The sequence below is a fragment of the Capra hircus genome, chromosome 4 (assembly GCF_001704415.2).
Source record: "Capra hircus breed San Clemente chromosome 4, ASM170441v1, whole genome shotgun sequence".
Classification (NCBI taxonomy): Eukaryota; Metazoa; Chordata; class Mammalia; order Artiodactyla; family Bovidae; genus Capra; species Capra hircus.
The window spans coordinates 19,057,278-19,083,333 of record NC_030811.1 but is presented as its reverse complement, the minus strand read 5'-3'; the positions used below and the strand labels follow the sequence as shown (position 1 = coordinate 19,083,333).

The following is a 26,056-nucleotide window of genomic DNA, read 5'->3' as shown; positions in this document are numbered from 1 at the left end:
AAAAATATACAAATTAGAATCAGTCAAAAGGAGAGATATATAGGTCAATATCTAGAAGGGTTTGAAACATAGATATCCACTGTTCTCTCTCTGTGCAGTCAGGATATGTAACCATCATGTCATTCTTAAAATTTTTTTTTTAATTGGAGGATAGATTTGTTGCTGTTGCTGCTGTTCAAGTTTCAAATGCCATTCTATTGTTCAGTTCAGTTCAGTCGCTCAGTTGTGTCCGACTCTTTGCGACCCCATGAATTGCAGCACGCCAGGCCTCCCTGTCTATCACCATCTCCTGGAGTTCAATCATACTCACGTCCATCAAGTCTGTGATGCCATCCAGCCATCTCATCCTCTGTCGTCCCCTTCTCCTCCTGCCCTCAATCCCTCCCAGCATCAGAGTCTTTTCCAATGAGTCAACTCTTCACATGAGGTGGCCAAAGTACTGGAGTTTCAGCTTTAGCATCATTCCTTCCAAAGAAATCCCAGGGTTGATCTCCTTCAGAATGGACTGGTTGGATCTCCTTGCAGTCCAAGGGACTCTCAAGAGTCTTCTCCAACACCACAGTTCAAAAGCATCAATTCTTCAGCGCTCAGCCTTCTTCACAGTCTAACTCTCACATCCATACATGACCACAGGAAAAACCATAGCCTTGACTAGACGGGCCTTAGTCGGCAAAGTCTCTGCTTTTGAATATACTATCTAGGTTGGTCACAACTTTTCTTCCAAGGAGTAAGCATCTTTTAATTTCATGGCTGCAGTCACCATCTGCAGTGATTTTGGAGCCCCCCAAAATAAAGTTTGACACTGTTTCTACTGTTTCCCCATCTATTTTCCATGAAGTGATGGAACCAGATGCCATGATCTTCATTTTCTGAATGTTGAGCTTTAAGCCAACTTTTTCACTCTCCTCTTTCACTTTCATCAAGAGGCTTTTTAGCTCCTCTTCACTTTCTGCCATAAGGGTGATGTCATCTGCATATCTGAGGTGATTGATATTTCTCCCGGCAATCTTTATTCCAGCTTGTGTTTCTTCCAGTCCAGCGTTTCTCATGATGTACTCTGCATATAAGTTAAATAAGCAGGGTGACAATAAACAGCCTTGATGTACTCTTTTTCCTATTTGGAACCAGTCTGTTGTTCCATGTCCAGTTCTAACTGTTGCTTCCTGATCTGCATACAGATTTGTCAAGAGGCAGGTCAGGTGGTCTGGTATTCCCATCTCTTTCAGAATTTTCTACAGTTTATTGTGATCCACACAGTCCAAGGCTTTGGCATAGTCAATAAAGCAGAAATAGATATTTTTCGGGAACTCTCTTGCTTTTTCCATGATCCAGCGGCTGTTGGCAATTTGATCTCTGGTTTCTCTGCCTTTTCTAAAACCAGCTTGAACATCAGGGAGTTCACGGTTCACGTACTGCTGAAGCCTGGCTTGGAGAATTTTGAGCATTACTTTACTAGCGTGTGAGATGAGTGCAATTGTGCAGTAGTTTGAGCATTCTTTTGCACTGCCTTTCTTTGGAATTGGAATGAAAATCGACTCTTCTTGCTAGTATCTAAGATGACCTAATAATCTTTTCACACCAATATACCCAGTCTGGAACGTGCAGAGGCTGCTCAGAGAGAAAAAGGAATACATCTCAAAAAATCTAGCTGTAGGACCTAACCAATATATACCAACAAGAAAAGGAAAGCGTGCATGGGACCAGGTCCTGGGGGTGCAGGACAAAGGGGAACAGGACTTGATGTTGAATAAAAGAGAGTTTCTCAATGTGGGAGCATTCTACAACAAAGAATTTAACACATTATCAAGACCCCAAGACTATAGCACTAACACTGGGATGCTAGAATCAATACTAGAATGGTGTCTGAAAACTTGAATGAAAAATGAGTGTTAAGTGAAGGAGCAATGCCAGAATTGCTGTGACAGAGGAAGAAGGAATCAAAATCATACAGAAATAGGCACATTAGAGTTGCCATGGCACTCCAGGGACAGATGAATAGAGTTCTATACTCTCCTTGGGGTTTCTCCTCTGCTCATGCATTTTAAAGATTCTCTCTATTAAACACATCAAATTACATAATTTGAGTGTGAGATCTCTTTCCTTCCTGGACCCTAAAAGAAAGTGAAAGTGTTAGTCGCTTAGTCATGTTTGACTCTTTGTAACCCCCTGGACAGTAGCCCGCCAGGCTCCTCTATCCATGAGATTTTCCAGGCGAAAATACTGGAGTGGGTAGATATTCCCTTTTCCAGGGGATCGTCCTGACCAAGGAAATGAAACCAGGTCTCCTGCATTTCAGACAGATTCTCCACTGTTTGAGCTAGCAGGGAAGCCTGGACCCTAACTCTTACACAATGTAGGATTATGAATGAAAACTCTATGCAGTGATCGTAAACATGCAGCCTGGTGGTGAGTGAGTGGTAAAGTAACTGAATCACAAGTAGTCTCATTTGCTATTCATTATATGCCACACACACTCAAACACATTCAAGGACTGCAAGAAAATTAGTCCAAATATTTACTGTTAATTTTGTAAAAAGCAGAAAGTGAAACTACAAACACTCTTAGCTATAAACACTTACTAATAAGCCCAAATGTTTTTAAACCATCAGTTTAAAAATTTGGTTTCGGTAAGTGAATATATTTATTACCCCATCCCAATGGATAAACTATGGAATAATCTGCATAGAAGTGTGTGCGTGGGGGTGGGGGTGGTTTAGAAATCTCTGGATATGTAAGAATGTATAGCCAACCATACTGATGAAAACTATGCAGAGCACAAAAAATCTGAAACGAACCGTCAACCACCTGGTCTGCAAACGGAAAGAGAGTCACTAGGTTTCTTCTAATCCAGGGGATAAACCAGGCTCCAGAGAAGCGTTACTTATTATCCAGCAAGGAGATGGATTTAAGACCACCCCATGCCACAATGGCTTGAGCCTGTGAGAATCCATAAGCAGCTGTATTATAAACACAGGAGATGAATAGAACAGTATTATAGAGCTGGGACCACAGACTTCACCACAGACAGCCGTGATGAGAAGCGCCCTGTCAGCACTCCTAGATGGTTGCCCGGGGATGCTGGCCAGGAAGAGAGACATGGTCACAGCAAGTCAGACTGCGGGTGTCCAGTTCCTCCTCTGTGGTTGACCACGCCAACAGCAGGCAGGGCCAGAAAGGGGCGTGCATATGACGCTAGGGAATATTTGTCACAAGATATACAATGCTTATTGATTTTCTTTTAATAAAATTTCTCTAAATCTATTATGGCTTGAAAACTGCTGAGGGGGTGCCAGCTACTAGGCTGTCCAGTGAAGGTAGTTTTTCCAAATCCTTCCTACTGTTCACATCTCCGACCTTAAAACTGGCTGTGCCTACCTGCTTATTCTCTCTTATGTGTACACATGTGCGCATTCTTATGGGAAAGTTGTAGACAGTCTATACTTCACTAAGAGAAAATTCATAAGCCGGAGTGCAACACCAGGCCTTTCCTGGTGGCTCAGTCAGTAAAGAATTCGCCTGCAATGCAGGAGACAAAGATTCAGTCCCTGGGTCGGGAAGATCCCCTGGAGAAGGAAATGGCAATCCACTCCAGTATTCTTGCCTGGGAAATCCCATGGACAGAGGAGCCTGGCCGCCTACAGTCTATGAGGCTGCAGAGTCGGATATAACTTAGTGACTAATCCACCACCACTAGGGCAACACTAGCAAGGGAAGGAGATGGACCCAATGAAGGAGGTCATGTGAGGGCAAAGGGCTGACCTCTTTTTGTTTCCAGCTGTGGAAAAGGGCCGGTAAGCATCTTTCAACTTCCCCTCCCTCCTCCTTCTATTTTTACCTCTTCCCCTCCCCCCTTTTTTCCTCCTCTCCCTTTTAATCTATTTTGTCTGCTTTTAATCTATTTTCTAGCCGGGAAAGATTCCAGGCTAGAAAGGAACCAGCTGGAAGTCACTGTGTTGAATTGGAGGAGATATTACCAGTTATAATGGAGGGAGGGGCATACCCTTGAGGCTAAAGGATGTAGCCTTCCAAAGAAGAGCTTGGTGACCAATGGCTGCAGCATATTCTCTTTCCAGGCACTGGGCAAACAACAAAATTAATCAAACATTTTTCCCTGTCTCACTCACCCTCCACACAACTTAGGTGGCCTCCCTCTATTGTCAAAAATACATACTGGTCAGCTCACCCCAGTGCTTGACCCAAAGGAGTCACATGAATAAATATACATATTAGAAATGAGTTGATGAGGACTATAATTTCCCAAATTATCTTCCATTCTACCAAATCAAAACTTCCTTTATTGAGACCAGCTTGTTGTTGATCAGTCACTCAGTCATGTCCAGCTCTTTGAGACCCCATGGACTGCAGCAGGCCAGGCCTTCCTGTCTTTCACCATCTCTTGAACTTTGCCCAAGTTCACGTCCATTGCATCAGTGATGCAATCAAACCATCTCAACCACTGACACCCTCCTCTCCTTCTGCTCTCAATCTTTCCCAGCATCAGGGACTTTTCCAAAGAGTTGGCTGTTCACATTAGATGACCAAAATACTGGAGCTTCAGCTTCAGCATCAGTCCTTCCAACGAGTATGCAGGACTGATCTCCCTTAAGATGGGGAAACAGTGGAAACAGTGGCAGACTTTATTTTGGGGGGCTCCAAAATCACTGTAGATGGTGACTGCAGCCATGAAATTAAAAGACGTTTATTCCTCAGAAGGAAAGTTAAGACCAACCTAGACAGCATATTCAAAAGCAGAGACATGTCCAACAAAGGTCCGTCTAGTCAAGGCTATGGTTTTTCCAGTGGTCATGTTTGGATGAGTTGGACTGTGAAGAAAGCTGAGCGCCAAATAATTGATACGTTTGAATTGTGGTGTTGGAGAAGACTCTTGAGAGTCCCTTGGACTACAAGGAGTTCCAACCAGTCCATTCTAAAGGAGATCAACCCTGGGTGTTTTTGGAAGGAATGATGCTAAAGCTGAAACTCCAATACTTTGGCCACCTGATGCGAAGAGTTGACTCATTGGAAAAGACTCTGATGCTGGGAGGGATTGGGGGCAGGGGGAGAAGAGGACGACAGAGGATGATATGGCTGGATGGCATCGACTCGATGGACATGAGTTTGAGTGAACTCCGGGAATTGGTGATGGACAGAGAGGCCTGGCATGCTGCAATTCATGGGGTCGCAAAGAGTCAGACACAACTGAGTGACTGAACTGAACTGAAGATAGACTTGTTTGATCTCCTTGTAACCAAGGGACTCTCAGGAGTCTTCTCCAATACCACAATTCAAAGGCACCAATTCTTTGGTGCTCTGCCTTCTTTAAGGTCCAGCCCTCAGAATCATACATGAATAGTGTTAAGACTATAGCCCTGACTATAGGGACTTTTTCAGCAGAGTAATGTCTCTGCTTTTCAACACACTGTCTAGCTTTGTCATAGCTTTCCTGCCAAGAAGCAATCATCTTCTGATTTCATGGTTGAAGCCATCATCCACAGTGATTTTAGAGCCCAAGAAGAGGAAATCTGTCACTACGTCACCTTTTCCCCTTCTATTTCTATGAAGTAATGGGGTCTGATGCCATGATCTTAGTTTTGTTTAATATGTAGTTTTAAGCCAGCTCTTTCACACTCCTCCTTCACCCTCAAGAGGCTCTTTAGTTCTGCTTTGCTTTCTGCCATGCATATCTGAGGTTGTTGATGTTTCTCCTGCCTATTTTGATTCCAGCTTGCAACTCATCCAGCCCAGCATTTCTCATGATGTGCTCAGCATATAGATTAAACAAACAGGGTGACAGCAGACTGCCCTGTCATACTCCTTTCTCAATCTTGAAGCAATCAGTTCTTCCATACAGGGATCTAATTGTTGCTTCTTGAACTGCCTACAGGCTTCTCAGGAGACAAGTAAGGTGGTCTGGTATTCCCAACTCTCTAAGAGCTTTCCACAGTTTGTCATGATCCACATAGTCAAAAGCTTTAGTGTAGTTGATGAAACAGAGATAGACGATTTTCTGGAACTCCCTTGCTTTCTCTATAATCCAGTAAAATGTTGGCAATCTGATCTCTGGTTCCTCTTCCTTTCCTAAACCCAGCCTGGACATCTGGAAGTTCTTGGTTCATGTAATGAAGCCTAGCATGCAAGATTTTAAGCATGACCTTACTAGCAAAGAAATAGAGACAACAAATATTGTTGTCTTTCCAACAATAGAATTGGAAAGACTAGAGATCTCTTCAAGAAAATCTGAGATACCAAGGAAACATTTCATGCAAAGACTGGCACAATAAGGGACAGAAGTGGGATGGACCTAACTAAAGCAAAAGATATTAAGAAAAAGTGGTAAGAATACACAGAAGAACTATACAAAAAAGATCTTCATGATCCAGATAACCACAATGGTGTGATCACTCGCCTAGAGCCAGATATCTTGGAATGCAAAGTAAAGTGGGCCTTAGGAAGTATCACTACGAACAAAGTTAGTGTAGGTGATGGAATTCCAGTTGAGCTATTTCAAATCCTAAAAGATGATGCTGTGAAGCTGTTGTACTCAATATGAAAGCAAATTTGGAAAACTCAGCAGTGGCCACAGGACTGGAAAAGGTCAGTTTTCATTCCAATCCCAAAGAAAGGCAATGCCAAAGAATGCTCAAACTACCGCACAATTGCACTCATCTCACACACTAGTAAAGTAATGCTCAAAATTCTCCAAGCCAGGCTTTAACAGTGTGTGAACTGTGAACTTCCAGATGTTCTAGTTGGATTTAGAAGAGGCAAAAGAAGTAGAGATCAAACTGCCAACATCCAGTGGATCATCAAAAAAGCAAGAGAGTTCCAGGAAAACATCTACTTTGGCTTTATTGACTACACCAAAGCCTTTGACTCTGTGGATCACAACAAACTGTGGAAATGCTTAAAGAGATGGGAATACCCGACCACCTGATCTGCCTCCTTAGAAATCTCTATGCAGGTCAAGAAGCAACAGTTAGAACCAGACATGGAACAAAGGACTGGCTCTAAATAGGGAAAGGAGTACGTCAAGGCTATATATCGTCACCCTGCTTATTTAACTTATATGCAGAGTACATCATGAGAAACGCTGGGCTGGAAGAAGCACAAGCTGGAATCAAGATTGCCAGGAGAAATATCAATAACCTCAGATATGCAGATGACATCACCCTTATGGCAGAAAGTGAAGAGGAACTAAAAAGCCTCTTGATGAAAGTGAAAGAGGAGAGTGAAAAAGTTGGCTTAAAGCTCAACATTCAGCAAACTAAGATCATGGCATCCTATCCCATCACTTCATGGCAAATAAATGGGAAATAATGGAAACAGTGACAGACTTTATTTTGGCGGGGGAGTGGGGGGCCTCCAAAATCACTGCAGATGGTGACAACAGCCATGAAATTAAAAGATGCTTGATCCTTGGAAGAAAAGCTATGATCAACGTAGACAACACATTAAAAAGCAGAGACATTACTTTGCCAACAAAGGTCCATCTAGTCAAAGCAATGGTTTTTCCAGTAGTCATGTAAGGATGTGAGAGCTGGATTATAAAGAAAGCTGAGCACCAAAGAATTGATGCTTTTGAACTGTGGTGTTGGAGAAGACTATTGAGAGTCCCTTGGACTGCAAGGAGATGCAACCAGTCCATCCTAAAGGAGATCAGTCCTGAATATTCATTGGAAGGACTGATGCTGAAGCTGAAACTCCAATATTTTGGCCACCTGATGCGAAGGACTGACTCATTGGAAAAGACTCTGATGCTGGAAAAGATTGAGGGCAGAAGGAGAAGGGGATGGCAGAGGATGAGATGGTTGGATGGCATCACTGACTCAATGGACATGAGTTTGAGCAAGCTCCAGGAGCTGGTGATGGACAGGGAGGCCTGGTGTGCTGCAGTCCACGGGGTTGCAAAGAGTCAGACACAACTGAATGAAAGGATGAACTGAACTATTAGCATGGGAAATGAGTGCAACTGTCCAGTGGTTAGCACATTCTTTAGTACTACCCTTCTTGGGAATTGGGATGGGGAGTGACCTTTTCAGGCCACGGCCACTGCTGGGTCTCCCAGATTTGCTGACATACTGAATGCAACCCCTTGATGGCATCCTTCTTCTACCGGAATTTCATCATATCCACTAACTTTATTAACAGCAGTGCTTCCTAAGGACCACTTGACTTCACACTCCAGAATGTCTTTCTGAGGGTGACTGACCACTCAGTTGTAGCAATCCAATACATTAAGATCATTTTTGTACAATTCTTCAGTGTATTCTTACCTTCTCCTCTTGATCCCTTCAGCATCTGCTAGGTCTCTACCATTTCTGTCCTTTATTGTGCCCTATCTTTGGGTGAAATCTTCAAAACAAAATGAAGCAGGGCAAAGGCTAACTGAATTCTGCCAAGAGAATGCACTGGTCATAGATAACACCCTTTTTTAACAACTCAAGAGACAACTTTACACATGGACATCACCAAATGGTCAACACCGAAATCAAACATTACATTCCCTGTAGCTGAAGATGGAGAAGCTGTATACAATAGGCAAAAAGAAGACCTGGAGCTGACTGTGGCTCTGATCACCAGCTTTTCATAGCAAAATTCAGGCTTAAACTAAAGAAAAGGGGGGAAACCACTAGGACAGCCACGCACAACTGTAATCAAATCCCCTATGAAACTACAGTAGAGGTAATGAATGTTGCTGTTGCTGCTGCTAAGTCACTTCAGTCATGTCTGACTCTGTGCGACCCCATAGACGGTAGCCCACCAGGCTCCCCCACCCCTGGGATTCTCCAGGCAAGAACACTGGAGTGGGTTGCCATTTCCTTCTCCAATGCATGAACGTGAAAAGTGAAAGTGAAGTCGCTCAGTCATGTCCGACTCTTAGCGACCCCATGGACGCAGCCCACCAGGCTCTTCCACCCATGGGATTTTCCAGGCAAGAGTACTGGAGTGGAATGCCATCACCTTCTCTGAGAGGTAATGAATAGATTTGAGGAATCGGAGCTAGTAAACAGTGTGCCTGAAGAACTATGGACGGAGGTCTGCAATACTGTACAGAAGGCAGTGGACAAAACCATCCCAAAGAAAAGCAAAAGGGCAAAGTGGTCATCTGAGGAGATTTCACAAACAGCTGAAGAAAGAAGAGAAGTGAAATGCAAGGGAGAAAGTGAAAGGTATATCCAAATAAATGCAGAGTTCCAAAGAATAGCAAGGATAGTGCATAAAATTAGAAGAAAACAACAGATGGGGAAAGACTAGAGATCATGTCAGGAAAATTGGAAATATCAAATGACCAGCTTATGTTGATGTGATTTTTAAAAAAATCTTTGTAGTAGGATTTACCACTGGATTAACCTTCTCAGAGTATCCTTCCATTCCTAAAGTAGATCTTTGTACGTTGAAAAAAGCCATAACCCAAATCTGTTAGGGTCAATATTGGGCAGTCTACAGAGCATGCAGCTTTCAAGAGCCCTGCCTCACTCTCACACGTGGCCCTGCACCCTGAGGGGCTCACAGCCCATGACTCTCAAGGAGTGGACATAAATGACCACATATGAGAAGGGCTTCTCTTTCTAGGAAGCGGGTGATATCCCAGGAGAGCAATACCCTTCTTGCTTTCATGTTGCCCTTCTACCCAGTTCTGCTCAACCACAACATATCAACACGAGCCGCGTCGCTCAGCCACCTGCTGATTTTCTGTTGTTGTTTGAAGAAGTGTGTGATGTACCCACAATCCTCAGGAGGGAGTTTAAACAAGAGAGGAAGTCTCCTTTTCTTAATTGTCAACAGTGAAATAAAAATCCCTTCATACCAGGGATTAGCACTCACAGCGTGCCAATCCCTGCTATGAAGACCACTGCCTCTTGAGGGAATTCGAGAACAAAAAGAAGACCTCTGAAAGGGGGAAAAAAAAATGAAATGGCTCAGTTGTGTTCAACTCTTTGGGACCCCATGGACTGTAGCCTCTGTCCATGGGATTTTCCAGGGAAGGGTACTGGAGTGGGTTGCCATTTCCTTCCCCAGGGGATCTTCCTACCCTAGGGACTGAACCCGAATCTCACGCATTGCAGGCAGACACTTTACCATCTGAGCCGCCAGGGAAGCCCATTTTAAGGGAAGGAGGCCTAAAGGAAGGAGGCCTTTGGAAGGGAAGTGACGTACTGAGCCCTGGATTCAGGTGATGGGACTCATGGACCTCAGGCGCTTGCCAAGGCCTGAGCACCCTCCTGTGATCACGGCCGTGCAGGGCAACGCCTTACCTTACCACACTGCTTACACTTTCCTTCCTGCCGACGTCTGTGCACCCAGTGGTGACGCACAAAGTTCTGTGGGAAAACAAAAGCAAATGAGTACGTTTCAGTGTGCAAACTCCAGGATTCTTTTTTTAAAACTGTTTTAGGAGTAGAGATTTCCATGAACAATCATTTAAGCCCATCTTAGCACAAAACCAAGTATGTGCCCGTGAGGTTTGTTTAACAATAAACACGAATCCACTTGGGAAAACAAAGCTAAGTCTCCATCTTTGGTGATCTTTCATGTTTGCAGAAACCATTAGTTATTCCTTCTCTTTGCAGCTTCCTGGTGACAAAGGCCTATAATGAATTCCTGGTACTCTGCTTTCTTCTTAGTAAAAACATGGTTTGCGTTTGTGACTTTGGGCTGGGAGGTAACTGAGGCAGGTAAGAAATATTCTTAAAGAAAGGAGGTGAAGGAGAGAAGGACAAAGACATCCATTTTAGAAAGCAAATGTGTACTTAATGCTTTAAAAGTGCCAGGCAAGCATCCTACTCAACATTTGTGTTAGGAAGAATTTTAAAGAAATCAAATTCTCAAAAAGAAATAAATCTCATGATTTGAGAGTTTGTTTGTTTTTTAACTAGCAAAAGTAAAGGAAGAGAGCTTGTTTGTTTGTTAACTAGCGAAAGTAAAGAAAGAGAAACACTGAAGAAAACTGATGACAAACACAAGAGACACGAGCCTAGCGTGAAATTCTGTAATGAGGTTGTCCTTAGGTATTCTGAATGCAGTCAGCTTCCAAGGTCTTCCAAGGTGTGTGCTTAGTTGCTTAGTTGTGTCCAATTCTTTTGTGACCCCATGGGCTGTAGCCCACCAGGCTCCTCTGTCCACGGGATTCTCCAGGCAAGAACACTGGAGTGGGTTGCCACTGCCTTCTCCAGGGGAGCTTCCCGACACAGGGTCCAACCTATGTCTCCTGCATCTCCTGCCCTGGCAGGTGAATTCTTCACCACTGAACCACCTGGGCAGCCCCCATTCTTGGCTTGTGCTATAGGAAACATGGAAGGTCCTTTTCCTCCCAAATAGACGATCACTCAAGAAGCACATGTCAGCTGTTGGGATGCTTTATAAGAGGGAAAGCGGTCTTCAGGCCTAATGCTACAGGTAAACCCTAGTAACCTACACACAATTCATCTCTCTTAGGCCAATTCCCCTAAAATACTTGTTAATGTTTTTCTCCTGTCCTTTTCTAAGAACACATACTTTACCTGAAATTAACATTTGTATTGTCAGGCCACAGTCTATATTTTCCCTTTAAAATAGGCCCTCTAATATATATTCAACTTTGCAAATACTTACCAAATGCCTACTATCCAGGCATTGTTCTAAGTAAGGAGGGACACAGAAAACAGTTCAGTGTCGAGAAAAAAAATGTTATGTCAAGACAGGAAATTCAGAGTGACAAAGATACCTCTAACAAGCATTAGCATTATCAATTCCAAATTGTCGCCTCTATTTCTCTTCATTATGTCAAACCAATTTAAATTAAAACTTAACAAAGATCCTGGAGGAACAATGGTCTTCTAACTATAATAAGATATAAAGAAGTATAATGGTCCTACTAATTAGTCTAGTTTTTGTCTTGCTTTTTCTACTGCGGCAGTTTAATAAAATAAGGACACAATTCTTACACTGTTCTCAGAAAGAAGCTAATAATAATAGTTAACATTTCTTGAGAACTATCTCTGTGTCAGGCACTTTCTAAAATGCCTTACATATCTAATACTATACACAAAAATAAGCTCAAAGTGAATTAAAAATCTAAATGTAAGACCAGAAAACTATAAAATTCTTAGAGGAAAACATAGGCAGAACACTCTCTGACATGAATCACAGCAAGATCCTCCACGACCCACCTCTCAGCGTAATGGAAACAAAAACAAAATAAACAAATGGGGCCTAATTAACCTTAAAAGCTTTTGCACAATGAAGGAAACAATAAACAACGTGAAAAGGCAGTCTTTAGAATGGGAGAAAATAATAGCAAATGAAACAACTGACAAAGAATTAATCTCCAAAATACATAAGCAGCTCACGCAGCTCAACACCAGAAAAACGAACAACCCAGTCAAAAAGTGGGCCAAAGAACTAAACAGACATTTCTCCAAAGAAGACATACCGATGGCTAATAAACACACGAAAAGATGCTCAACGTCACTCATTATCAGAGAAATGCAAATCAAAATCACAATGAGTACCATCTCAAGGCAGTCAGAATAGCCGCCATCAAAAAGTCTACAAACAATAAATGCTGGAGAGGGTATGGAGAAAAGGGAACCCTCTTACACTGTTGGTGGGAATGCAAACTGTTGCCACTATGGAGAATAGTGTGGAGATTCCTTAAAAAACTGGGAACAGAATTGCCATACAACCCAGCAATGCCACTGCTGGGCATACACACCAAGGAAACCAGAATTGAAAGAGACACGTGTACCCCAGTGTTCATTGCAGCACTGTTTACAATAGTTAGGACATGGAAGCAACCTAGATGTCCATTGGCAGACAAAAGGATAAGGACCTTGTGGTACATATGCACAATGGAATATTACTCAGCTATAAAAAAAGGGACACATTTGAGTCAGTTCTTATGAGATGGATGAAACTGGAGTCTATTACACAGAGTGAAGTAAGCCAGAAAAAGAAACACCAATAGAGTATATTAACACATATATATGGAATTTAGGAAGATGGCAATGATGATCTTATATGCAAAACAGTAAAAGAGATACAGATGTAAAGAACAGACTTTTGGACTCTTGTGGGAGAAGGCGAATGGTGGGAGAAGGTGGGATGATTTGAGAGAATAGCACTGAAACATGTATATTAACATATGTAAAATAGATGACCAGTGCAAGTTTGATGCATGAAGCAGGGCACGCAAAGACAGTGTTCTGGGACAACCCAGAGGGATGGGGTGGGGAGGGAAGTGGGAAGGGGATTCAGGAGGGGAGGACATATGTGCACCCGTGGCTGATTCATGTTGATGGGTGGCAAAAACCATCACAATGCTGTAATTATCCTCCAATTAAACTAATTAATTAAAAAATGACTTACATATAATAATAATTTTAATTTTCATGAGAATTTTCATGAATAGAGGTGCTATAGAGTTGATTACTAGTAAAACCCTGAGTTGATAAAAACATTGAAATATGTCTATACTGATTGATAAATTGCAGTTCGGTGCTTCTACCATCCCCCTGGCTCCTCCATAGCTACCATAGCACCCCCATGCCCTCAACACTGCACACCATTTCTACCTCCTCATTATTAAGAAATTAGAATGTTAATTCTGGGCATAACAGGTCTCTATGATTCTGGAGCTCTCTTCTGAAAATAAACCATGTTGCCTGGACAATGCCACTGGGTTCCACCACAAAGTCAGAAAACTGGGCTATGCCCCACTGATGGCAGCTGTCTGTCCAGGTATCAATATAAACAATTCAGGGGCCTATGGCTGCAAGTCCAGGAACCTGCTTACTGTCCATACCTCCAGGTCAGTGCAAAAACTCTACTGGGATGAAGGTACCAGACCCTTCACCTCACAGATGAGGCAGACTGCTCCAGCTTTTCCGCCTACCCAAGTGAGAAGCACTTTAGCCCACTGCCTGGAAGGACAGGGGCCAACTGCTAATTGTACTCTATCCCAAATCACATCATTGTAGGGCAGCTTATCAAAAGGTTTGACTTGAATTATCATCATCATCCTCATTTTACAGATGATGAAACTAAGGTACAGAGTGGTGACTTCAAATGTCAAGGGCCGAGCAAGGATTCAAACCCAGGCAGGCTGGCAAAAGAGCCTGTATCCTCAAGGACTCTGTTGCAGGGCCTCTTCTCTGCTCTGAAATATCAAGTTCAAGCTCTTTCAATAAATGATTTCAATGACAGTCAGTAGTGGAAATATTAAATACATAAAAATGTCAGGCGGTATTATGAGAGATAGAAAAATTTACTATAATTGCTGTTAGTGTAGCAGAAGCTGGGGGAGAATGAACAATAACACTGATGTTAAGAGAAACTCTGCTTATTGAGATTATAAATCACCTAATGACTCTCCATTTAAGAATTGAAGGCGGGAAACACTGGAAGAATTTGATGCAATTACCTATGAGAAATCATGGTTGACTCACGGGATTATTTAGTGAGTGACAACCTTAATCAAGAGATTAAACCAGTAATTTCCACAAATCAACAATTATTGAGAAACTATGAGGCTGACGATGAATCATTCGTGCAGCGACATATATTGTTTGGTAAACAGATTTATAAAACCATGTAGTTTAGTTTATTTAGAAAATAAGAGAGAACATTTTTAAATTTCTTATTTAAATGCTTATGACTCTGCAAGTTGTTGAATATTTTTAATATCACCCTTCCTAGGAAACAGGTAGGCAATTGAGGCACAGATAAAATAATTCATACAAATCACCACTGTAGAAACTGAGTAATTGTCTCTGTGAATATGATTTGAGATGTCAAGTATCCATCTATTTAGAGGTCTTCATAGATCTGATATAAATTTTTTTCTATGCTGCTTAAACATAGCTTGAACAAAGTGAAAGCCAATAAATGTGTGTTGAATTGAATGAAATTCTCAACCTAATTTCCTTGAAATATCACACAGCTACCATTTTGGAGGATCATCTATTGTTTTTTATCAGTTAGGGGAAAAAGAACACTTCTAGAGAATCACTGCTGTTTTATCATCCATCTTTCCCAAGCACTTAAATTTTTCATACTATTTCCTTTTGACTATTATTCATTTCTTCTAAATTATTGAACTGAAATTAGACTCAGAAGCCTCACACTGCAAATGTGAGTGTTGATACATGCTGTTAAGATAGCAGAGCAAGGCTTCTAATACTGTAACATCTTTTTATTGTTCATCAGTAATCTGAATTATTCATATACCACCGTCAAGTACTGGGTAAGAATAGGGTTATTACTTATGGGTGTTAAAATCTTGGTGATCCATTATTTCAGGGATTATTTTCAGTTTGGTTAGCAAAAATGCATAACACAATTGCTCAATTACTGTCCAAAGCAGCCAGTTCAATTCATAATATTCAGTTCAGTTCAGTTCTGTCACTCAGTTGTGTCCAACTCTTTGCAACCCCATAGACTGCAGCATGCCAGGCCTCCCTGTCCATTGCCGACTCCCGGAGTTTACTCAAACTCATGTCCAGTGAGTTGGTGATGCCATCCAACCATCTCACCCTCTGTCATCCCCTTCTCCTCCTGCCTTCAATCTTTCCCAGCATCAGGGTCTTTTCCAATGAGTCAGTCCCTTCGCATCAGGTGGCCAAAGTATTGGAGTTTCAGCTTCAGCATCAATCTTCCCAATGAACATTCAGGACTGATTTCCTTTAGGATGGACTGGTTGGGTCCCCTTGCAGTCCAAGGGACGCCCAAGAGTCTTCTCCAACACTACAGTTCAAAAGCATCAGTTCTTCAGCACTCAGCTTTCTTTATAATCCAACTCTCACATCCTTACATGACTACGGGAAAAACCATAGCTTTGACTAGACAGACCTTTGTTGGCAAAGCATTACTCAAAGAGTTTTTTAAAGTATCTTAGAAATTATAGACCAATCCAAGCAGCTTATATCTAAGGACACTGAGTCCATCTGGAAGGTTTCAACTTAGAGGAGTCAAACCAACATTCATTACAAAAAACTTCAGGTATCAAGCACCCCACAAAGCCTAGGAGACAGTGATTAACAACCCCACTCCAGGTCCCAGGCCTAGAGACACCACTGAGGGAAAAAGAAGCAGAGATGGCCTTTGAACACAAGTCAAACTAATTCTAAAGTGACTGTCTCTTTCATTTACATGAAGTAAACTATCTAAGTCTCTTAATTAAGAATCCCCACGGGTCATGCATCCCTGGTGGCTCAGACAGTAAAGAATCTACTTGCAGTGTGGGAGACCTGGGTTCAATCCCTGGGTTGAGAAGATGCCTTGGAGGTGGGCATGGCAACCCACTCAAGTATTCTTGTGTGGAGAATCCCACGGACATAGGAGCCTGGTGGGCCACAGTCCATGGGGTTGAAAAGAGTTAGACGTGACTAAGTACAGCACATAGCATGTGACATAAGAATCATTTCCAAATTGTACTCTTAGAATAAGAGTTCTTAGAGATTTGGAGGGGGAAATTAACCCTTTCATGGGCTTCCCAGGTGGCTCATTAGTAAAGAATTTGCCTGTGATGCAGGAGACCCAGGTTTGATCCCTAGGTCAGGAAGCTCCCTTGAAGAAGAGAATGGCAACCTACTCCAGTGTTCCTTCCTGGAGAATTCCATGCAGGGACCATGGGGTCGCAAAGAGTCAGACCCAACTAAGCAACTAACACTTTCACTCCTCTATACATTCATTAGGTCAAAAGATATTCACTGATCACATCTTCTGCATCCTGCCTGGTACAACGAGTTTGGAACAAATTTCATGAGTGATCTCCCAAAGCCTACACAACAGGAGGATGGCAACAGACAAGCAAATGGGTAATGCTTGTAAATAATTATGACACAGAAAGTGCTCTAAAGGGCAGAACAAGGTGCTTTGATAAAGAACAATGTGCGACCTATTTAGAGGTGGAAATCAACAAAGACCTCTGAGGGGCTCTAACTGTAAGAAACAGCTGGTCATGAATAGAGATCTCCAGTAGCATGACAAAACACACAAATATCAGAAGGTGAAGAATATCTTGATGTGTGCTTCAAGAACTTAAATCCATGTGGCAGACAGATGGGTTCAAAGACGGTGGCTGGCCCAGCCTATGAAGGACTTTTGACTTTTCATACCAAGCCAAGGGGTAAGGTTTTCCTCTAAATGACATGGAAATCACTGCCGAGTTTTAAGCTGGAAAATTATATAATCCAATGTTCACTTTAAAAGATCACTCTCTTATATCATGGTGGATCGATGGGGGAAATTAAAGAATCCTGGAGAAGTTACTGCAGGGGTCAAAAGCAAGGGATCATGGTGTCTCAGTCCAGAGCACTGGCAACAGAAATGGAGATAAATGCATGATTTGAAATATATTTTATAAATAAAATTGATAGGGCTGGCAAATGGATTAAGTGTGGGGAGTATCTGAGAGAAGCATCATTATGACCCCTTGGTTTTCTCATTTTGGGGAGTTGGACCAACAGTCATCTCATTTTCTCAGATACAAAACAATTGAAAAATATAGTTTTTACAGGGATGGCAATAGAGTTTAGTTAGTAATGTATTATATTTGAGTTGACTCTGACACATTCCATGGGCATATCAAACGGAACTCCATCAACCCAGACACGATACTGAAAACCAAAGGACTGGAGGAGTTCTCCCAATGCCAGCAGGCAGAGCGTAGTCCAGCGCTAACAAGCCAACAAATACGTAGAAATCAGGGAGTGAACAGTGGAAGGGCTACCCAGTGAAATATTGAAGAGAAACATTAAGAAAGCTATCACAACAGGAGAGCATTTCAAGAAGGAGGAAATACTGAGTAGTTTAAACACATTTGAAAGACTGAATAAGAACAGAAAATACCTAATGAATCTGGCATCAAGGAGATATGGGCAAGATTTAAAAAAGCAGTTTCAGTGAATGGGTAGAGGAAGACCAGATCAGAACAGGTTAAAATGCCCAGGAGGGAAACATGCTAGAAACAATTTATCTGGCTAACATTTTCTGGAACTTTAGCTCTGAACACAACACTGAGAATCAGAGCTGCAATTAAGACACAGTTGGTCATTAAGGGATATTCTTTGTTTGTTTATTTGTTTTTTAAAGATGGGAGCTCTCAGAGCATGTTAATGGTGATAGAAATAATCTATAAGGAAGGTGAGGAGTTGAAAATGTAGGCATGGAAGAAATAGCAAGTCCTTGATATGAAGACAAAGGAAGACACTGAAAACAGTTATGAAGGGTCTGGCTTCACAGAAGAGAAATAATACAGCTACCGCAAACACATCCCCCAAATCCTTGTGTTAGAAATTAGAAACAGTCGCAATCACCTATCCAAATGGAAAAAGAGAAATCAAAGGACAGGGAGCCAAATGTAGACATATGGATGCCCTGGTTAGAAATTGACAAAGTCCATCTTAAAAAACTCAAAACAATTTCTTCTATTGCCCAAGATAAAATGTCTCCTTCATTTGAGCTATTGCTGAGTTATCCCTTGGCCAATGCTATAGTGTATTCCGATGACACCGAGGGTAAACACAACCCTATCATTTTTCTTACGACTTTCTCACCCTACGTATGACCCATAACCAACCTCTTGCTGACATAACAGACAAGCACAGTGGGAACAGACAGCTAACGGGAACAGCTATTTTTCTCTCTCTCTATAACCTCCACTGCCAGCCTATTCTCTCTCCATGTTTTCTCCTAATCTCCTTGTATTAATTAGTAACAATATTATTCTTCTTCACTGTGTCTTCATTCATTAACTGTCATTAACATCAATCTACACTCAGACGTCTTCTATTCCTACCTTACCCAGTCATCAATCTTATAGCTTTAATTGCTACCTTGAAATGCTGACAATTCACCAATGTCTAACCTCTAGCCCAATCTTCCTCATAAACTCTAAACTTATATACCCACTCAGCTTTCTGTTGGATATCACCAGTTGGGAGCCTCAGGACAACTCAAACTTGAGAGTTCTACAACTGAACTCATTACTTCTCTACCATATCCTCAAGGCAATTCATTTGCCAACATATTTGTCCTTATAGTCAAAGGACAGGGGAGCTCAGCACAAAGTTATGTTTTTTCCAGTAGACATGCAGAGATGTAAGAGTTGGACCATAAAGAAGGCTGAGTGCTGAAGAACTGATACTTTCAAATTATGGTGCTGGAGAAAACTCTTCAGAGTCCTCTGGACAGCAAGGAGATCAAACCAGTCCATCCTAACGGGAATCAATCTTCAATATTCACTGGAAGGACTGGTGCTGAAGCTAAAGCTCCAATACTTTGGCCCCCTGATGTGAGCAGCTGACTCACTGAAAAGACCCTGATGCTGGGAAAGTTTGAGGACACGAGGAGAAGGGGGCGACAGAGGATGAGATGGTTGGATGGCATCAGGGACTCAATGGATGTGAGTTTGAGCAAACTCAGGGAGTTGCTGAAGGACAGGGGAACCTGGTGTGCTGCAGTCCATGGGGCTCACAAAGTCAGACACCACTTAGTGACTGAAAACAACAACCCCTGTCCTTGTGTCCAAAATCCAATCAACTAATATATCCTGCTGCTGCTGCTGCTGCTGCTGCTGCACCGCTTCAGTCGTGTCCAACTCTGTGCAACCCCATAGACAGCAGCCCACCAGGCTCCCCCGTCCCTGGGATTCTCCAGGCAAGAACACTGGAGTGGGTTGCCATTTCCTTCTCCAATGCATGAAAGTGAGAAGTGAAAGGGAAGTTGCTCAGTCGTGTCTGACTCTTCGTGACCCCATGGACTGCAGCCCACCAGGCTCCTCCATCTGTGGGATTTTCCAGGCAAGAGTACTGGAGTGGGGTGCTGTCGCCTTCTCCGTAATATATCCTGACCACCTTATTTCCTTCAAATTCACATTTACCAATTTTCACCGTCTCAGTATTACTGTTAGTTCAGATCACCATTATCATTTCCCTAGACTAAGAGAATAGCCAATATCCTCCATGCCTCTAACATTGCTGCTCTTGAAATACATGGCATCCCCTCCACACTGTAGCCAGATTAATATATTCTGCTTAAAACTGTTCAATGCTCCCTCTAATTACTATGGTGATGAGACATGCAACTTGCCTCCTTGCTTACAAGACCCTTCGTGGTCTCACGTCTGCTTATCTCTTGGGCCTCATGCCTTCCTCGAATATACCTCACTTTTGAGCCTGTGCTCACTCATCCCCCCAGCTAACTATCCCCCAGACCTTCACTTAGATCAATCCTTTGGATCTCAGTTTAGTTGCCACCTCTTCCAGGTGGAATAGACCAAAAGCCAATAAAATACTATGTCTTTCTTACCTTTTCAATTCTACCACCATTCCCTCTCCCTACTTTCCGGCTCATTCAATAGACCTCAGCTTTCCAGTGCATTCTATGAGAAGAAGAAAGGGTAGCAGACACACACTGAAGAGAATTGGGGGGTTTACTGATTGTATTTGTTGAGATACTGATAAGATACTAATGTGAAATGGAGGGAGACAGATTTTTTTAAATCCCTGATGACTATGAATCTAATGAATCAATGGGAAATAAAAGGTGGTATTTGCACTAGAGCTCTGAAATACTTACTTCTCTTGGTGATCTTGAACCTCCTTCTCGAAATGTTGGTTTACATCTGAAATTAATCTGTCATTTAAAAAGAAAAGTGTATTATAATAGGGAAAGCACCCAACTAGAATTACCCTAAAAATTACCTAGAGTTACCCTAAAAAACCAACAAATCCCATGGGTGAATGACAACACTTGCTATTATTGTGAAGAAACAGGCCCATACCAGGCTTTTCTCTCTAACCTTTTTATTCCTTTACCCAAGAGTCAACATGAAATGATATCAAATTAAAGCTCAGTAAACAACAGAGTGGATGTAAACCTTAAGCATAGTCCTCCCATTATTAATCTGGTGATAACGTTGGACTTCGAGGTTTTTAAAAGAGCGTAGTTGTCAAGAAGTTGAAAATGAAAACTGACGCTTCATCTTTCAAGTCCAAACACTTGCAGGGTAGCAAAGATTGCAGCAGGTGGCGCTGTCTCACCTTTTCTAGCTGTTCAATGCAGGCGGTATGGACGACAATCTTACAGACCGCACACTTCCTCCTGAGAGCTGATTTCTACAACAGACAATTCAGAAGACAAGGAGAAACGTTAACAGTCTGCTCTGAAGGGTTCCCTGGTAGTAAAGAGAACATTCAGAAATAAGGCAAACATAAACCAATTTAAAACTTCATCATAAACGTTCAATAATATGACAAACTTTGTCAGTAGTCCTTTGATCTACTAAGCAGCTACACGGTCAGGACTTAGGGTGGCCGAGATGTTCTCTTTACAGCATAATTATATACTAGATGTTATATGTTGAGTATATACTATGAGCCAAGTTCTTTATTCTGCTGTTTTTTTCCTCCTCTAAGTTTCATAACCTAACATGGTAGGCATGATTATCTTCTATTTTTTTTTTTTTCATGTTTACTCTAAGGGGTAGGGCCAGCATCCCAGGTTCAAAAGAAGCATCATCACCTCGGGCTTTTATTCCCAGCACAAACCTAAACAAACCTACTTGGGTTTCTGCCCAGGTCATCTGGAAAGTAAAAAGACAAGTCCAACTTTTACTAATCATTATCATCATCATAGCAGCAGCAACAGTAACAGCAAGAGCAACTCACATGAATGTACTACCTGCCATGTGCCAGGTATTCTAGTAAGCACTTCACAAACAGTGACATTTAATCCTCACCACCCTGAGAAATAAGATACTATTCTTGCTTCCATTATAGAGATAAGAAAGCTGAGGCACAGGAAGTTATACACTTAGAGCACAGCAGGACCAGGTAGTCTGAAACCAGACTCGTGCTTAAAAGCATTACATAGTTTGGCCTCCCTGACACTCAAGTCTGAGTTAAAAATTCACAATAAAAATACTCTCTGAGGCTGATCTTCTCTCTAACTAAAAGACAAGCAGTAGAGAGAGGGAGAAGAAGGCGTGGAAATCTTGATTCATTGCTCCCAGTGCCATGGAAGGTATAAGCTACCAATGCTCAGGTCTCTCTACAAAGGACAAGCTAAAAGGCAGAATTGCATGAATAATTTGGGGGTTTGAGTGCTGAAAGAAACTTACTATAGCAAAGCCAATCTGTGAAATAGCCCATCAAAGCATCCATGTGTGAAAGGCCCCGAGTCCCTGTCCTCAAGAAAGGCACTGCCATAGGGTACATTCTAAGGACTGGCTTCTCCTACTGGGATTTGATTTTTGAACTAAAAATTGAGGTGATGCTGCTACAAAAGGAGCCTGGAAGAAATGCAAACCAGCACCTTGGGAGGGACAGAATCGGCAAAGAAACTACAGCCTCCTGCCTCCTGGATGGCTCTACTCATTCAAACACAGGGTCTCCACAGTGTCATCAGACACCAATCAAGCACCAAGAACACTGCAGTCAGTACTGCGGCAACGGCATGTGCCATCCTAACACCCGCTGACTAAGGTTTAGGTACTGTGCTTGCAAATGCTTTCATCACTCTTGGTTTTCCTCTGCCTGAGGAAAGGACATAGCCTGGAACTTTAAGCAAGTTTGGCAATCAATTGCTTTTGCAAAAAGACAGGATAAAGGGAAACCCAAGCATCTAGCTACACTACTGAAAAGTGTCTTGGCTTCACTACTAAGAAGAAAGAGGGGATGATGGGTGGGAGGAAAAAGGAAGGGTGGGAGAAGGGGAGACAGAAGAAGATTGACAAGTAGAAGCGGCAGCACCAGCAGGGGCAACATCACTCAAGGCAACAGTAATAAAATTCAAGGTTTGTGGTTTTTCATGAGCTGAGTGCCCATTAGCAAACTCTTGATGTGCTCCTGTTAGCTGGAACTCCTGGTGGGGACCACCGCTTTAGCGTAACCTGGAGCAAATGCATGGGGCTCTAGAGTCCTGTCGCTCAAGAGTTATAGTGACGCTTGAGAGTCAATCTCATTCTACTCGTTATCCATCAGCCCCCTAGGAGATTTCACAGCAAGCAAGCAAAGCGACACTCTCATGGCAGCAACCACGTACAGGCTGATTCAAGGCCACCTGAAAAGCCTCCCTCCAGTTAAGTCCTGCGCTGGTCGAGCTTTGCGCCTGACCGTGTGCTCTGTGCTGGAGTCTGCATGAGGTTGCATAAAGGCTCCATGAGGCTCCTAAGAAGCCACTGGGGATGGTGGGAAGGGACAAACATGCACTCATCAAAGCCAGAATACCTCTTCCTTGCCTTGCTTTCCATCTGGATTTCAAGTCAGAATCCTTTTTGAATACAGGATTTTGCCTGGAAAAGTTTGAGAGCCAGTAGGTAAAGACTGTTCTCTCTCATTTTCCTAGGATAACATGCAGTTACACTGATTCATCAGGTTTAATCCCTGGGTCAGGAAGATGCCCTGGAGGAGGGCATGGCAACCCACTCCAGTATTCCTGGAGAACCCCATGGACAGAGGAGCCTGGTGGGCTACAGTTCATAGGGTTGCAAAGAGCTGAACATGACTGAAGTGACTTTAGCACACATGCACACACACGGATATCATTCATGTGTAATAATTCAAGTGCAATGTACTACAGATGATAATATAAGAAAAGTGCCTTACACTATAAAACTGATTTTATTTAGACAATATTGAATTTTTAAAGGCCCTCATAAAATATAATATGTGCTTCTATGCCTTCTGAGGCAGAATATATAAACCATAATCTGAATTTGTCTTTATAATCACAACGTGATACATTTTACTATAGAGAACAGTCATTTTTCTGCTTCCTGTCTTTCTATCAGGCTAGAAGTTGTTGTGTCTGACTTTAGTTGCCCTCAATTTCCTAAATGACAGTTTCTAAACAGCTTACAATCTGATAAATTAGATAATTAAGGTCCATATATAATCATATGAAAAATTAAGCAAATAAATTCTGATTGAAGGCCCCAGTTCTTTTTCCATAGTAGAAAAATATGTCGATTTTTTGCTTCTCAACTGATGAAAACTGTTTCAGTGAATCAAAAGTCCGAACTGCAGACTTCTTGGTATATCACTGTGCTTCAGTTGGTTCAAGTTCCTTGAAGCAGTTGAATAATAAGCTCCTGCGCAAAAATGCTCAATTCATGCTTGGTTATGTTCCAATTTTTATTTGCAAGATTCAAACTAAATATAAATATAAAATGCAGGAATGTAGATATTCTAAATACTGTAAGTATTCACCTTTTTTAAAAAATCTCTTAATTTAAGTCAGTACTTTCTTAACTATAAAAAATGATAAAGCAAGAAAAGTCATTCCAATTAAGTCAGCAGATTAGTTGTCATTCTTCTCAGTGGGACAGTTGTGATAGAACCTAGCACCAAAATGGAAATTCAAAAATAAACATGACCTGGGAAGTAAACATGCTTAAAAATTATAAAAGTTTAATAATTCACTCTCTTGACTTAAAGGCCAATTAGGCTTATTGTTTCAAATATCAAGTGACCTCAGTACCTTACCAAGGGTTTCCTCATTTCGTTAAAGGAGGTTCATGAATTTGTAATTGTGTGTATGTGTCCATGTGTGTGACATCTGTAAACACTAGTGGGCAGGCACACCTGGGAAAACTAAGACAATATAGGCTATACTATAAATTATATCCCATTATACAATGCTTCCCAGGTGGTGTTAGTGGTAAAGAACTGGCTTGCCAGTGCGGGAGACACAAGAGATGTGGGTTGGCTCCCTGGGTCAGGAAGATTTCCTGGAGAAGGAAATGGCAACCCTCTCCAATTATTCTTGCCTGGAAAATCCCATGGACAGAGGAGCCTGGCAGGCTATAGCCCATGGGGTCACAAGAGTCGGATACGACTAAGGGGCTGAGCACACGCACAGTGACCGTAATTTACTTATATAATCATGACGCCATGAAAATACGCTGTGCTTTAGGAGGGTGGGCACAACCTAACCAGCAGACCCAACAGTGACGTAAAAGAACACCTTCCAAGTTCTGACTTGGCCCTACACGTTTCCCATACTGCAGGCACTGCTGGCACTCTACACAGTAACAATTCCTCTCCAAACTTCAGCTCATCTCAGGCACAGAAGCAAAACAGCCTTAGACCACTGGCCCTGGGGATGGACGCTGGAGAGGGGCCGGAAGGACCAGAGGCAACAGTGGTGGAAAGCATGTGACTGTCCCCGAGAAAGAGTTTAATATCTCACCCTATCCCACCTACCCACTCCCTTTGGTCACAAGTCCCTGATTCACCTGTACCACCAAGCAAGCTATGTTTGCTTCCTTTGAATAAGAGATGCGGTTTCTACTAAGTAACAATAAAGACCTGGTGGTAGGCAACAGCATTCGATAGAAAGAGAGAGAAGCAAGGGCGAGAAGGAAGGAAGAGGAGAAAGAAAAGGAACCTAGCTTCACAGGTTTATGATCTGTGACAGGTCAAGGCCACCACACGGCAAGGTAACTTAATTCAAATGTCACCCCTAATAATGTGAAATCTGACCCAAGAAGCGTGTATGACAAGGCTGACTGAGCCTCTCCCCAATAAACATCCACCAAATCTCATGTTTCCCTGAAGATGAGCGAGTCATCCTGCCTCTGACCACATCTCTCCTGCAGTATTCTTAAAGACACCCTCCCCCAACACACACACACACACACACACACACACACACACACACGCACGCACACACGCACACACACACACACAGAGGTTTAATCACAGAGGTCAGAAGCAGAGAAGGAGGAGGGAAAATGTAGTCTCCAGAGCCCATGTGGCCACTCTTTCTCAGCCTCCTGTCTCAAGAGACCTCAGGGGCCAGAGCCTACTGCTGGCCAAACAGTAGTATGGGCCTGGCAGCACCTCACTGCAGAGAGTCCGCAGAACACAGGCTCCCAGATCAAATGCAAGAAACCAGTGTTTCCATCAGCCCCACCCCTGTCACAAGGCCACAGGGACAAAAGGATGAATGGCCAGGAAAGGGGCTCTGAGCAGGGATGCAGCCACATGGGGAGAGGGCAAGGAGGCAGAGAAGGTCCTGGGGGAAGGACAGGATGAGGAGCTGAGTGGTGAAAAGCTGGGAGAAGAAGGCT

At 42.5% G+C, this 26,056-nt stretch overlaps 1 protein-coding gene across 2 annotated transcripts in view; it reads right to left on the bottom strand.

Moving 5' to 3' along the window:
• The window catches only part of DGKI (diacylglycerol kinase iota), a 514,485-nt gene that overhangs the window by 271,272 nt on the left and 217,157 nt on the right, over window positions 1–26,056 (bottom strand). For both annotated transcript variants that reach the window (XM_018046893.1, XM_018046894.1), the window contains exons 4-6: window positions 21,024–21,098; window positions 20,560–20,616; window positions 10,257–10,322 (exon numbers count right to left, since the gene is read on the bottom strand). In XM_018046893.1, the coding sequence (XP_017902382.1) occupies window positions 10,257–10,322; window positions 20,560–20,616; window positions 21,024–21,098 (198 nt within the window). The remainder of the gene's footprint in view (window positions 1–10,256; window positions 10,323–20,559; window positions 20,617–21,023; window positions 21,099–26,056) is intronic.